The 13832-nt window shown below is 35.9% G+C and overlaps 1 protein-coding gene across 1 annotated transcript in view; it reads left to right on the forward strand.

The window, feature by feature from the left end:
• The window catches only part of TERT (telomerase reverse transcriptase), a 45499-nt gene that overhangs the window by 5454 nt on the left and 26213 nt on the right, over window positions 1-13832 (forward strand). The window contains exons 2-9 of the mRNA XM_074279167.1: window positions 1-1714; window positions 2084-2279; window positions 3862-4051; window positions 6746-6928; window positions 8231-8392; window positions 10494-10589; window positions 12159-12244; window positions 13335-13448. The exon at window positions 1-1714 is cut by the window's left edge and continues 420 nt beyond it. Coding sequence (XP_074135268.1) covers window positions 1-1714; window positions 2084-2279; window positions 3862-4051; window positions 6746-6928; window positions 8231-8392; window positions 10494-10589; window positions 12159-12244; window positions 13335-13448 — 2741 coding nt within the window. The remainder of the gene's footprint in view (window positions 1715-2083; window positions 2280-3861; window positions 4052-6745; window positions 6929-8230; window positions 8393-10493; window positions 10590-12158; window positions 12245-13334; window positions 13449-13832) is intronic.

Here is a 13832-nt window from a genome sequence, read left to right on the forward strand (position 1 = left end):
AAATCCTCAGTCAAATTAGATTTGAGGAAAGACATGCTCAGATCCAAAGACAAGGCCTTAAAAGTTTCAGGTCAAAATCAGAAGAATTCAGAGCATCTGGTAGACAAACCTCGTAAAGATGGCCCTGAAGATTCTTGTGGAACTGATCAGGGATCTAATGCTGACCAAGTAGAAGAACAAGACAGAACCCATTCAATACATTCTGTGGCAGCTGTATTATCAAAAAGGCAAAGGGAAGATGAAGAGGAAAGTGAAATCTCAGCAAAGCGGCCAAAGACAGAGGAATGCCTTCAGGAAAAGAGAAAAGAGTTGGGCTTGGGACAGGTTTGTGATTTTCATGAGAATGAGTCTAATTCTAACAATGCTGAAAACGTGACCCAAAGATCGATAGAAATCTCTTCAGGGCATTTCTACAATAAGAAATCTGCTCTTAAAGGAGATGGTGGTGAGGCAAAATGTTTCACAGAGACCAAAGGTAGCCTCCCACTTTTGGAACATAATGATGGGGATTTAGCATGCTGTGATTCTTCAGTTATGAAATCTACTTCTGAAGACAAAATAGGAGCCAGATCTTCAAAAGAAGGTTTGGTTGGAAGGCCCAAATCAACTGATGCCATTTTCTCACATGCTCTGTGTCCTGGGAAAGAACCACCAAAGAGACTGAGAAGTGCTTCTGGTGCCATTATATACATTAACAGGAAACGTTTCTTGTATTCTGGCCGTAACTTCCGAGAATGTTTGCCTGCATCATTTATGCTGAATCATCTACACGATTCACTATCTGGGGGTCAAAAGCTGGTAGAAACCATCTTCTTAAACAGTCATCTCTTTGAGCCAAAAGGTGACCCACATCAGCAGAAGACCCCCTGGAAAAATAGACGACTCCCTAAACGTTATTGGCAGATGCGGCACCTATTTAAGGAATTGATACAGAACCACCGAAAGTGTCCTTATTTTATGCTTCTAAAAAAGAACTGTCCCCTGAGATTTTCAGCCAAGACAGATTCTGCTAGCCAGCTGAAGAAGCCACAGGCCATTACTTCCAGTCATTTAACCAAACCTGAGGAAATACAGCATCAGGTCCAAGATGGAGACAAGCAGCAGGAACAGATATCTGAAGTTCCCCCGAGCTGTGGAAGTAACATCATGAAAGAGCCTAGTTGCTCACTTACAGAGCAGGTCCGAGATGGAGGCCAGCAACAGGAACAGATATCTGAAGTTCCCCTGAGCTGTGGAAGTAACATCATGAAGGAGCCTAGTTGCTCACTTACAGAGCAGGTCCTAGATGGAGGCCAGCAGCAGGAACAGATATCTGAAATTCCCCCAAGCTGTGGAACTAACATAATGAAGGAGCCTAGTTGCTCACTTACAGAGCAGATGCCAGATAAAGAATCGGTCCTTTCCAGTAAAATGTCTAAAAAAACACCATCAGGATCAGGCACAGTTAGGAAGGCAGTGTTCCCAGGCAAGGGTGGTAGTGATGTCTTACAGCTGCTCAGTTGGCACAGCAGCCCTTGGCAGGTGTATGTGTTTCTGAGGGAATGTCTTCACCGTTTGGTACCCGCTGAACTCTGGGGATCAACTCACAATAAATGCCGCTTCTTTAAGAATGTGAAAAAATTCCTCACTCTGGGAAAACATGACAAGTTTTCTCTTCGGGAGCTGATGTGGAAGATGCGAGTGAAGGACTGTGCTTGGCTTGCCCTAGGCAAAGGTACTGTCTTATCTAATTTGCAGCTGGTTAGTGATGCAGCTAGGTAGTGAATTGATGGAGAGCTGGGCTTAGAGTTAGGAAGACTCTTTTTTAAAATCCTGTCCTCAAATGTTTAGTTTTGTAACTAGGGGAATCACTTAACCTCTCTTCTATCTGTTTCCTTGTCTGTAAAATGGGACTAAGAAAAGCACTTAACTTACAGAGGCATACACCTGTCGAGGGCTGCTCTGCCAACTTGTTTATCAAATGGGATCATATTTAAGGTATTTTTATTGTAAATTTCTTAGTGCTATATAAATGATAGTCAAGATGATAATTAATGGACTCTGCAGACATAATGTAATTTTCTGACATTTTGACTCATTTCAGGGAATCATTTTGTTCCAGCCTCAGAACACCATTTACGTGAAGAAATTTTGGCCAAATTTTTATACTGGTTAATGGACTCGTATGTAGTTGAGTTGCTCAGGTCTTTTTTTTACGTAACTGAGACAATGTTCCAGAAGAATAGACTCTTTTTCTATCGGAAGTGTATTTGGAGCAAGCTGCAAAATGTTGGCATCAGGTATTTATCTCTAGAGCACAATCTAAGCCATAGAGGGAAATGATGCTGATACAGAAGAAAATGGATTTATGTCTTTAGTGTTCAAATATCTCATATTTTGTGAAGTGCTGATCCTATACTTTTCCCAGGATGTGTGAAGAAATCTCAAAGTTAGAGTTGTGAAATTGAATGCTCTTTCTTTGTCCAGTTTGTCGTGTCTGCTTTATTTATAGGTTACTTATGGGTTGCACTAGAAGAAAAGACATCTCTCTGGCCTTCCGGACGGAATTAGTCCAGGGATCTGGTTAATGAATGTTTTTGGGGTAGACGTAGATTTCTATGGATGAGAGCAGGTTACCAACTCTATTAACTTAAATAGAACAGCAAGCCAGAACCCAGTTGATATATTCCATAAAAATTCATTTAAAAGAAAAGCAAAGGAGATTGAAGAAAAGAGAGAGAGAGGCATTCATTCACAAAAAGAGTAAAGGGATGATTTGAGAATAGACCAATTATTCTATGGCATTATACATAATAGTATGCCCTTATACCATTCTTTTTCCCTTTCTTCAAATAGAACATAGGACAGGGACTATTACATTCTTTATGTTTGCACATAAATATAAGTGAATATTATTAAATCTGTTGTTGAATTGCTTTGAATGGTCTCCTTGTAAATGTAGATCAGTCCACAGGTAATACCTCTCCTTTGAAAGGATAGGACAGTCAAGTTTCACCAATAAGTTCTTTCAAGAAACACTCAATATAGTGAATTTCAGTATAGCAGAAGACAGAAGGATCTCTTAGGTTTGGAGTTCAGATCTTCTATAGAATTGGGTATTTTCCAAACTGAATATTGAATACTTTTGTGAACATTTGGATTGTCATGATTCCAATGATCAGTCAAATCAGTTGCCAACAAAATCCATTTCCAACTTTGATTGGACATTAGTCCAAGTTAAGAGATTTGTATAAAGGCTAAAAAGAAATATTTGCCTTGTTCTTTTCACATTTCTTACTCAGCATCAATGCTTTTCTAGTTATTGGCCACAGGCTATCATTGGCTCATGAGAGCTCCTTCTTGAAGAAAATATCAATATTTGCAATTGGACAAGCCTAGAATTTTTGTTTCTGGTGAAATTAATAATTTCCTCACAGTATTTAGTAAAAGTCAGTGTCTTAAAAGTAAGTGTCTTAGCAAAAGAGGGGTCTTTTTCCTGTTAACTTGGGGGAGAATTTTTTTTTCTAGCAAGGTAATATTTATTATTTGATAGGCTGCTAATGGAATAAATGATTATTAAAAAATAAATAATATTTACTGTTTTGTGGACTACTAATGGAGTGCATAGGGACATGATTATAATTCAGTTAGTATAACAAATGGTGTGACCTTGGACGAGTCATTTAACCTCTGTCATAGTTTCCTCAACTGTAAAATGGAGATAATAATAGCACCTTATCTCCCAGAGTTCTTGTGAGGATCAATTGAAATAATATTTATAAATTACTTAGCACAAAAGAGGTACTATAATAAATTCTGTTATTTTACAGTTAACTGTTATCTTCATCATTATTACTGTTAATAACAATATTTGTGTTTTAGAAAACACTTTGATAAAGTGCATCTTAGAACATTATCAGAAGAGGAGATAAAGCAAAATTTGGAAGCAAGATTTATCTGCCTGGCATCTAGACTTCGGTTCATCCCCAAACCCAATGGGCTTCGACCAATTGTGAATGTAGACAGCATCATTGGAGCCAAAGTGTCCAATAAGGGAACCAAAGATAAGAAAGTAATTATATTTCATATTACAAATACATATACACATATTTTATTTTTTCAAACTATATTTCTGTGTATATATGTACATACCCCCCCACACACACTTTCTTTTTACATTGTTTAGCTTTCCTTCTCAGCTCTCAGAAAGCCATTCCTTGTAATAAATATATATATTTTTTGAAGAGAGAAAATTTTTTTTAGAAATTAAGGCCAATCAAGACAGAAAAAAATTAACAATATATAGAATATTCTATAACTATGAACTTCTTCCTCTGTAAAGAAGAGGGAAAGGCATATTCTCGTAACTCTTCTTTGGAGCCAAACCTTGATCTTTATAATTTCACATTATTTGGTTTTATGATTATTTGTGGTGTTTATTGTTTCTTTTTACATTATTGTAATCATTGTGTGAGGCAGCGAGATGGCTCAGTGGATAGGGGCTTGGAAACAGGAGTTTTCAGTTTCCTGAGTTCAAATATGACCTCAGACACTTAGTTGTGTGACCCTGGACAAGCCTTTATCTTGTTTGCCTCAGTTTCCTCATCTGCAAAATGAGCTGGAGAGCAAAGTGGCAAATCATTCCAGTATCTTTGTTAAGAAAATCTAAAATGGGATGATGAAGAGGCCAAGCCGGCTGAAAAATGACTAAGGAATTAATGATGACAATCATTGTGTGTTTTTTTGGCTTTGCTTAGTTTCATTTTGAGCCTGTAAATCTTTCCATACTGTTCTGCATGCATTGTGCTTGTTAAGTCACAGCATATTCCATTTCATTTGTGGGCCATGGTTTCTTAAGAAAAAGATAGCTGCTTTTTTTCCTATTCTCTGCTACTATGAAAAGTCCTATTATAAATATTTTGGTTTGTATTGAATTCCTAACTTTTGTCATTTTTGCCAATTTGCTGGGCATGATTGTTTTGACTTACATTTCTCTTCTTACAGATCTGGAACATTCTTTCATATACTTTTGAGAACAATTTATATCATTTGACCATTTCTCAGTAGAGAAATGACTTTTTTAATCATATATTTCTGTTAGTTGTGTACATATCTTGAATGTTAAACCCTTATCAGCAATATTTGATTTAAAGATTTTTTTTCTGACTTACTGAATTTTTTTCTTGAACTACTTATTTTAGATTTGTTTATTTTTGTTTGTACACAAATTCCAATTTCACATAATCAAAGTGATCTATTTTATCTTTTGTAACTGGTTCTGTCTTTTCTTTGGTTAAAAATTTGTCTCTATAAATATTAAAGGTGTATGACTTGCTTATTTTTTGGTTTTTATGGTAAGAACTTCATGTTCAAGAGACATGCTCATTTTTAATTTTTTTTTTTTTTTTAATAAAATGTGATTTAACTTACTGGTCTAAGTTTCTGTCCAACTGCTTCCTAGTTTTACCAGCAGTTCTCTATCTTTGCAAATTATTCCTTTGGTAGTTTGATATACAATTAAATTTGTAAATAACTTTGTAAGGATGTTGTCATTTTTATTATATTGGCATGGCCCTGCCATTAACACTGAATATTCTTCCAAGTATATAAGTTCTTTATTTTTTCATGAAGCAATGTTTTGTAATTGAGTCTATATAAGTATTAAATTTTCTTTGGTAGGTTCATTCCTAGGTATTTGTAGTTTTTTAATTTAAACTTCTTTTATTATTGTTTCTTGGATTTTGTCGTTTTATAGAAATACAGTTGATTTTTTTTTTGTGGGTTTATTTTGTAGCTTACAACTTTGCTAATCTATTTATTTTCTCAGACAAATTCTTACTAATTCCTTAGAATTTTCTAATCAAATAATCATGTCATCATCAAATGAATATTGTTTTGTCTCCTCTGCCCTTCTTTATGCTTTTGATTTCATCCTCTTATTGGCATTGTTAACATTTCTAGAATTACATAAAATACTATTGGGGAGAAAAGGTATTTTTACTTTTATTCCTGTATTTAAAAAGATTTCTACTATATTGCGGTTTTTGTGAAGATTAAATTAGGTAATATTTATAAAAGCACTTTGTAAATTTTAAAGCTCTGTGTAAATACTATTATTATTGTGATTTTTAAATGCTTACTTTTGGTTTTAGGTAGATTTCTCTAAACTTACACTGTTTTATTCTTAAAATAAATTAATAAAATAATAAATAATAATTAATTAAGAAACAATCAATAATAATTAAATTAATGTACTTTGAAAAGGCTGATTCTGATTATTGACATAGTTTGGAATATTTTTGTTTTTGATTTGGTTAACTTTGGTCAGTTGTTTTTCTAATGTTGAATCGTGTACTCTTGGTATAAATTAATTATACTCATGAAGACTGATTTTAGAGAAAACTAATTTTTTCAGAATTTTATTTAAAATTTAAAAATTGATGTTCATTAATGATGGTGGTGTACAGTTCTCTTTGCTTTTTTCTTTTTTAGGTGTTAGAACTATATACTTCTCTTATAAAAGAAATTGGGCAAAGTGCTTTTTCCATTTTTGAAAATCATTTTTGTAAATAGCTATTTTTTTCTTTTTAAAGTTGGATAGAATTTTCCTGTAAATCCATAGAACTAGGTGTTTATTCCCTCTTTCCTCTATGCTATCCCTCCTCTTTGGGCTATATGTACTAAGATATTAGAGAGAGGGTCATGGAGCCATTTGCACTGGGCCATTTTGGATGTTTTTAATCCATTCTCTTTTTTTCCCCTTTAGATACGGTATTTTAATGGCCAGCTTAAAAACCTGTTCAGTGTTCTGAATTATGAGCGGACTCTTCACCCTGAAGTCTTGGGGTCTTCTTTGTTTGGGATTGACGGCATTTATCAAGCTTGGCGGCAGTTTGTTCTCCGAGTGAAGCAATCCAAGGACAAAGTTTCCAACTTTTACTTTGTAAAGGTTAGACTTTCTAAGGGTCATTATGTTAGGAGTTGGATATCAAGACTAAATTCAAATATTCCCTGCCTTTATTTCTACTGGGGAAGACAACACATATACTCATACTTATATACAAAATAAATGCCAAGTAAATTTTTGAGATGTAGGATATTAACTCCAAGAGTATCAGGAAAGATTTCCTATAGAAGTTATAATGCTATTTTGTTGTTGTTGAGGTAGTCGGAATTAAGTGAGTTGCCCTGGATCACTCACCTATTAAATGTCAAGGGTCTGAGACCACAGTTGAGCTCTGGTCTTTCTGACTCCAGGGCTGCTGCTGGATCCATTGTGCCACCTAGCTGTCCCTATCCTGCTATTGCAACTATCCCATCCAGAGAATTTAAATGAACCCTGACTTCAGGAAACTTTCACTTTAAGGTGGACCACAGTGACACATATGTATGAATAGAAAAGTTAGATATATTTGAATATATACAGTGTGTAGTTTTAGACTTCCCCCCCCCCTGAGGCTGGGGTTAAGTGACTTGACCAGGGTCACACAGCTAGGCAGTGTTAAGTGTCTGAGACCAGCTTTGAACTCGGGCCCTGCTGAATTCAAGGCTGGTGTTCTATCCACTGAGCCATCTAGCTGCCCCAGTTTTAGACTTTAATAAGCTAAAAAGTGCACTAAGACTTCTGGGATGCTGTGTGCGCACACATGTGTGTATAGTGTACACATAGTTGAGAACAACTGCAATATTTTATTAATGAGAAGAAATCAAAATCACAGTCTCTGGGTTAAGAATCCCTGTAAAAGAATTGCATTGTCTTTCACAGAATCTTGGGTTCTTGCCTCTTGCCTTTTAAATGATATTCACTTTTTTGTGTTTTTGTTTTTTTCTTTTAGAGTTTTATTTTTCCAATACATGCAAAGATAGTTTTCAACATTCACCTTTACAAAACCTTGTATTCCAAATTTTTCTCCCTCCTTTCTACTTTCTTTCCTAAGACAGGAAGCAATTTGATATAGGTTAAACATGTGTAATTCTTCTAAACTTAATTCCATATTTGTCATGCTGCACAAAAAAGTCAGACACAAAAAAGCAGAAAAGAAAAAAATGAGAAAGAAAATAACAATTAAAAAGGTGAAAATATTATGTTTTGATCCACATACAGTCTCCATAATTCTTTTTCTGGATGTTAGTGGCTCCATCACAAGTTTATTGGAATTGCCTTAAATCACCTCATTGTTGATAAGAGCCAAGTCTATCACATTTGGTGTTCACTTTTGAGGATCTATAACCAATATTTGTTTCCATATAGGCTGATGTGACAGGTGCTTATGATACGATCCCCCATGACAAGCTTGTGGAAGTGATCTCCAGTATTATTAAGCCTGAAGAGAAGAAAATCTACTGTATCAGACGTTATGCTGTAGTCCAGAAGAATGCCCATGGAAACATCCAGAAATCCTTTAAAAGACACGTATGGCAAACATCTAGTATCCTTAATCTGACATTCGGATCTTGTATTTGTTTAGACTTCTTTACTTTCAGAGGCTATACAAACAGAATTTTCATTTACAGATATTACATGTAGAGATGTTCTTGATTAGAGAGGCAGCATAGCACAGTGGATAAATTGTGAGCTTAGAGTTGGGAAGAATTGGGTTCTATCCCACTTCTCATATGTACTAGCTGTGTGATTGTGGAAAAGTCACCATCATTCTCTGAACCTCAGTTTTTTCATCTGTAAAATGAAGATAATATCTATAGTATCCACCTCCCTGGATTATTTTAGAAAATAGATGATAAGTACTGTTTGTACTGTTCTTTCCTAATTTTAAGACACTACTTAATGCCAGTTACTTATATTTTGCTTATGTGTAATTATGTTTCTTATTAATATTATTACTATAGCTTTGAACTCTGCTTACACAAGACAAGAGGTTATGGACTACTTATTCAAGGCATTATATATCTTTCTATGATATAGTCTCTTGACAGTTTTAATCCCTTGTTTCAAGTTTAGAAAAACTATAAATTGGAAGGGAACTAGAGACCATTCAATTGACCCTCATTTTACAGATGAAAAAGTTAAGACTCATAGAGACTTGCCCAAGTTTATATAACTAGTATAGGCAGCTAGTTGGCTCAGGAATAGAGCACTGGGTGTGGAGTTGGGAAGACCTGAGTTCAAATCTATCCTCAGACACTCTCTGTGTGATACTGGATAAGTCACTGAACCATTTTTGCCCCAATTTCCTCATCTATAAAATGAACCGGGGAAGGAAATGCCAAACCACTTTGGTATCTTTGCTAAGAAGAGAAGGATATGAGTGAGCAGAAACAAAAATAGCTAGTAAGTATCTAACTGAGGCAGGATCAGACACAGGATTTCCTGATACCAAGGATACCATTGTATACTTGGTGAGTGAGAATAAAGAGGGAATAAATTTAAGTGGATCTAGTTATATTCAGTATTGTTGGAAATTTTAAAATGAGGTTCTTAATTTGGGAAATTAATTCTTTTTTTTTTTTTTTTTTTTTTTTGATTTTTTTTTTTTTATTATATATATGTATATTTTATAATATTATCCCTTGTATTCATTTTTCCAAATTACCCCCCCTCCCTCTATTCCCTCCCCCCGACGACAGGCAATACCATACATTTTACATGTGTTACAATATAGTCTAAGTACAATACATGTGTGTGAATATCATTTTCTTGTTGCACAATAAACAATAGAATCCGAAGGTACATGCAACCTGGGCAGACAGATATTAGTGCTAACAATTTACATTCCCCTCCCAGTGTTTCTTCTCTGGGTGTATCTACCTCTGTCCATCATTGATCAACTGGAAGTGAGTTGGATCTTCTTTATGTTGAAGATTTCCACTTCCATCAGAATACATCCTCATACAGTATTGTTGTTGAAGTATACAGTGATCTTCTGGTTCTGCTCATTTCACTCAGCATCAGTTGATTTAAGTCTCTCCAACCCTCTCTGTATTCCTCCTGCTGGTCATTTCTTACCGAGCAATAATATTCCATAACTTTCATATACCACAATTTACCCAACCACTCTCCAACTGATGGACATCCATTCATCTTCCAGTTTCTAGCTACAACAAAAAGAGCTGCCACAAACATTTTGGCACATATATGTCTCTTTCCGCTCTTTAGTATTTCTTTGGGATATAATCCCAGTAGTAGCGCTGCTGGGTCAAAGGGTATGCACAGTTTGATAACTTTTTGGGCATAATTCCAGTGGGAAATTAATTCTTGATAAAGGTAGAGATGAAGAAACTCTAGGGTATAGGTTCACCAATGAATTTCTAGAAATCATGCCATGCTAAAGAGCATGTGATGCTCAATTAGGCACTCACATGATTGACAAAACCTTACATGGGTTTTTCTTTTTTTAAAGAAAATATTTTGGTTTTTATCATTTACATTTTTATTCTTTTGAATAAAGTTGCTCTTGAGACTTTCAATGTAATGGGACTTTGAATTTAGATTGTGGAACCCAAATACTGCCAGTGTCAAGTTTAACCAAGACTGTTTTCTCCTTTGTCTATCATAGGTTTCCACTTACAAAGATGCCTTGCCTTATATGAATCAGTTTGTGGCACATTTGCAAGAAACCACTTCCCTGCAGAATGCCATCGTGGTTGAACAGGTTATACTTATTCAATCCTATTCAGAAAATAATTGTTCATCTAAGTGTTGGGGATACAGAGATGAATTAGCTAATAAGTATTTATTAAACACTTTCTGTTGGCTAGTCATTGGGGATACAAAGACAAAAATTAAATAGTCTCTGCATTCAGGAATATTAACATTGTAATGGGTAGGTGAATATTTTAGTTGAATTCATTAAATGATAAGTGAACATTCTTTGTGATTGGAAGTTATGCGAGATAAGACTAGAAAAGCAAGGGAAAAACAAATGATAGGAATCTTTGAATGCCAGTGTAAAAGTTTATATTTTATCTGATAAGCATTTGGGAAGGTTTTAGGTCAAGAAATGATAGCTTTATGAAATGAAAGCTTTAGGTCAAGCTTCATATTGGGAAGATTATGTTTAATGTTGTTGAAGGATGATTTTGATATTGGAGAGATAGGACTTAGGAAAAAGAGATGAATTAGAATGATAATTGGGTCATAGTCTTTATGTGGGTTATTGATGCATGCTGTTACTGCTACTGCTGTTACTATTGCCGCTGCCACCACCTACCTCTATTACTATTATTACCAACTACCAACCATTTACTACTATTACTACTATTATCACCACTATCCACTGCTACTATAATTGCTATCACCTACTACCATTATCTATTACTGCTACTATTATGTACTACCATGACTACCAAGTGCTACATTAGAGAAAGAAATAAGCATTTATATAGCAACTCCTACGTGCCTGGGATTGTGCTAAGCCTTTTGCCAAACATCTCATTTCATAGTAAGGGAGACAGAATCCATCTCAGATATGGAGGGAGCAAACTAATGTTTTTTAAAATGGTTCAATAAAAAGTCCTTCCCTTTCATCCCAATTATAGGAAGTTGAAAAGAAGGGGAGGGAAAGTAGACATTTAGCTCATCTCTTCACTCTCAACTTGGGAGAGTGAGCTTAGCAGTAATGGAGAAAAGACTCTCCCATTTAGGACATGGCTGGTTCCTTCTCTCTTACTTTGAGGGGTGTTGGGATAGAGGAAGCTGTAACTGACCTCAGCCATCAGAGAACAGAGACCAAAAAGAAAATATTTAGGAGTCTACAATACTGATTCTCCCACTTGGTGGGGATGGCCATAGAAGGGGAAAGCTGTGACCTGAGATGACCAAAAAATGAGGATGGAGAGCAGCTAGAAGTGGAGGGCCTTCTGGTAGCTGGGTCCTGAATGTCATATCTATAAATGGTCCCTGGTGGAAAGGCTTTATCTGTTACACAATTATGAAGACATCAAATAGAAAGATGTCAAGACCAAATGAAAAGTGGAAACCCCTAGCATCCCCAACTATCTGAAATTCTCAGCCTGTTACCTTGTGTGTGAGATGAGGAGAAAATATGTGTAAAAAATAATAGTACTGTCCTCTCTGGTTTTGTGCAATTATAATTCTCAAAATGTAAAAAATCTCACCAGCTCCAGTTGAGTCCCTGCTATGCCTCTATGTGGCTTTTCCTTATTTTCTCTTAACTCTGGCTCTGATGGTAATTTGTTTACTTATGGATTTTTTTTTACAGAGCTGTTCCTTAAATGAGACCAGCATCAACCTCTTCACTTTCTTTCTGCATTTGATTCATAACAGCATCCTGAAGATCAAGAACAAGTAAGATGCAGTCAGACATTTTTGAGAGATCTGTCTCTTATCAGAGAAGCTTCATTCTGGCATCATCTCATTCAGACGGATGGCAGGGGAGGTCAGCCCACTACATTCGTTGACACTGCACCATTTCCCATTTTTTTTTCTCTTCTTTTTTTCCTTGCCTCTCTTTTTTTTGAAGAGGCAGTAAGTAAAGTACTGGACCTGGAATTAGAAAGACCATAGTTCAAATCCTCCCTCTGACACTTAGCTAGTAGCTGTCTGGTCACTGGCAGGTTACTTTATCTTTCCAAGCCTAGGCCATCTCCTCTTTAAAATGAGAAAAGGAAAGGAAAAAGTATTTATTTAATTCAACTTGGTCCTAAGCACTGTGCTAAGCTCTTTACAAATATTATCTCCTTTGATCCCCTTAACAATCCTAAGAAGCAGATGCTATCATTACCCCAGTTTTACAGATGGATACTGTGGCAAAGTTAAGTGACTTGTCCAGGGCCTCGAAATAGATAGTGAGAGCTAACATTTATATAATGTGTTTTATCATAACCCTCCCAGGTAAATGCTATTGTTATCCCCATTTTATAGATGAAGAAACAGACAAACAGGTTTAGTGAGAAGGCAAAAGAAATAATATCATGGTCACTAATCAAAGACATCCCAAAGTGAAAGCTTAAAACCACACTGCTTTGGCTCTTGTGCATAAAGATGAATGTATCAGAAGTGGGGCAGCAGAATGAGGGCCACAGACCCTCTCCATAGGAAAAACTTTATTCCTTGCCATCTCTGGGGAGAGGGAGTGGGGCTGAGCAGCCAAACTTTCATAGCAGCCTCTTGGCCAATGAAATTACTTCTCTCGACTAAGCAAGAATCCCCAAAGTCGAAACTCTCTGACTGCTGGTCACTGCTCAGAGCCTAGTGAACAGCATTGGCAGCAAGCTCCCTTCTCTTGAGGGTCTGGGGACATGTTTCTCTCTTAAGTTCCTGTTGATATGTAATATGACCTTTTTTTTTAGTTTCGAACAACAGCAACAATAATCATTATTAACAATATAATTAGCTTGACTCTAAGTCTCAGTCCTTCTTTTCTCTCTCTTTCTAGGTACTATGTCCAGTGCCAGGGAATTCCACAAGGCTCTATTTTGTCCACTCTGCTGTGTAGTTTATGCTATGGAAACATGGAGAACAAATTATTCCCTGGAATTCAGCAGGATGGGTAACATGTTATTTTATGTTTTCAAAAGTAGTCATTTGAATTTAATAATAATTTATGTGACATTTCTGTAGTGTTTACTGTATGTCAGGCACTATTAAGCACTTTACAAACATCCCATTTAAGTGTACAGATAGTATCTCAGCTGATCCTCACAATAACTCTGGGAGGGAGGTCCTGTTATTCTCCTCACATTATAATGGAGAGAACAGAGGGAAATGAAGGGGTTAAGTGTCTTGTCCAAGTCACACAGCCCAGAGCTGTAGAAGGCTGGATTTGAACTCTGGCCTTCCTAACTCTGAGCCTAGTTCTCTAGAGCCATCTTGATTTCTTGATCAAATGTATTATTATTTGATATATTTATGATGTTCTTATCATATACAGACA

This window comes from Sminthopsis crassicaudata, chromosome 1 (genome assembly GCF_048593235.1).
Source record: "Sminthopsis crassicaudata isolate SCR6 chromosome 1, ASM4859323v1, whole genome shotgun sequence".
In the NCBI taxonomy this organism is placed as follows: domain Eukaryota; kingdom Metazoa; phylum Chordata; class Mammalia; order Dasyuromorphia; family Dasyuridae; genus Sminthopsis; species Sminthopsis crassicaudata.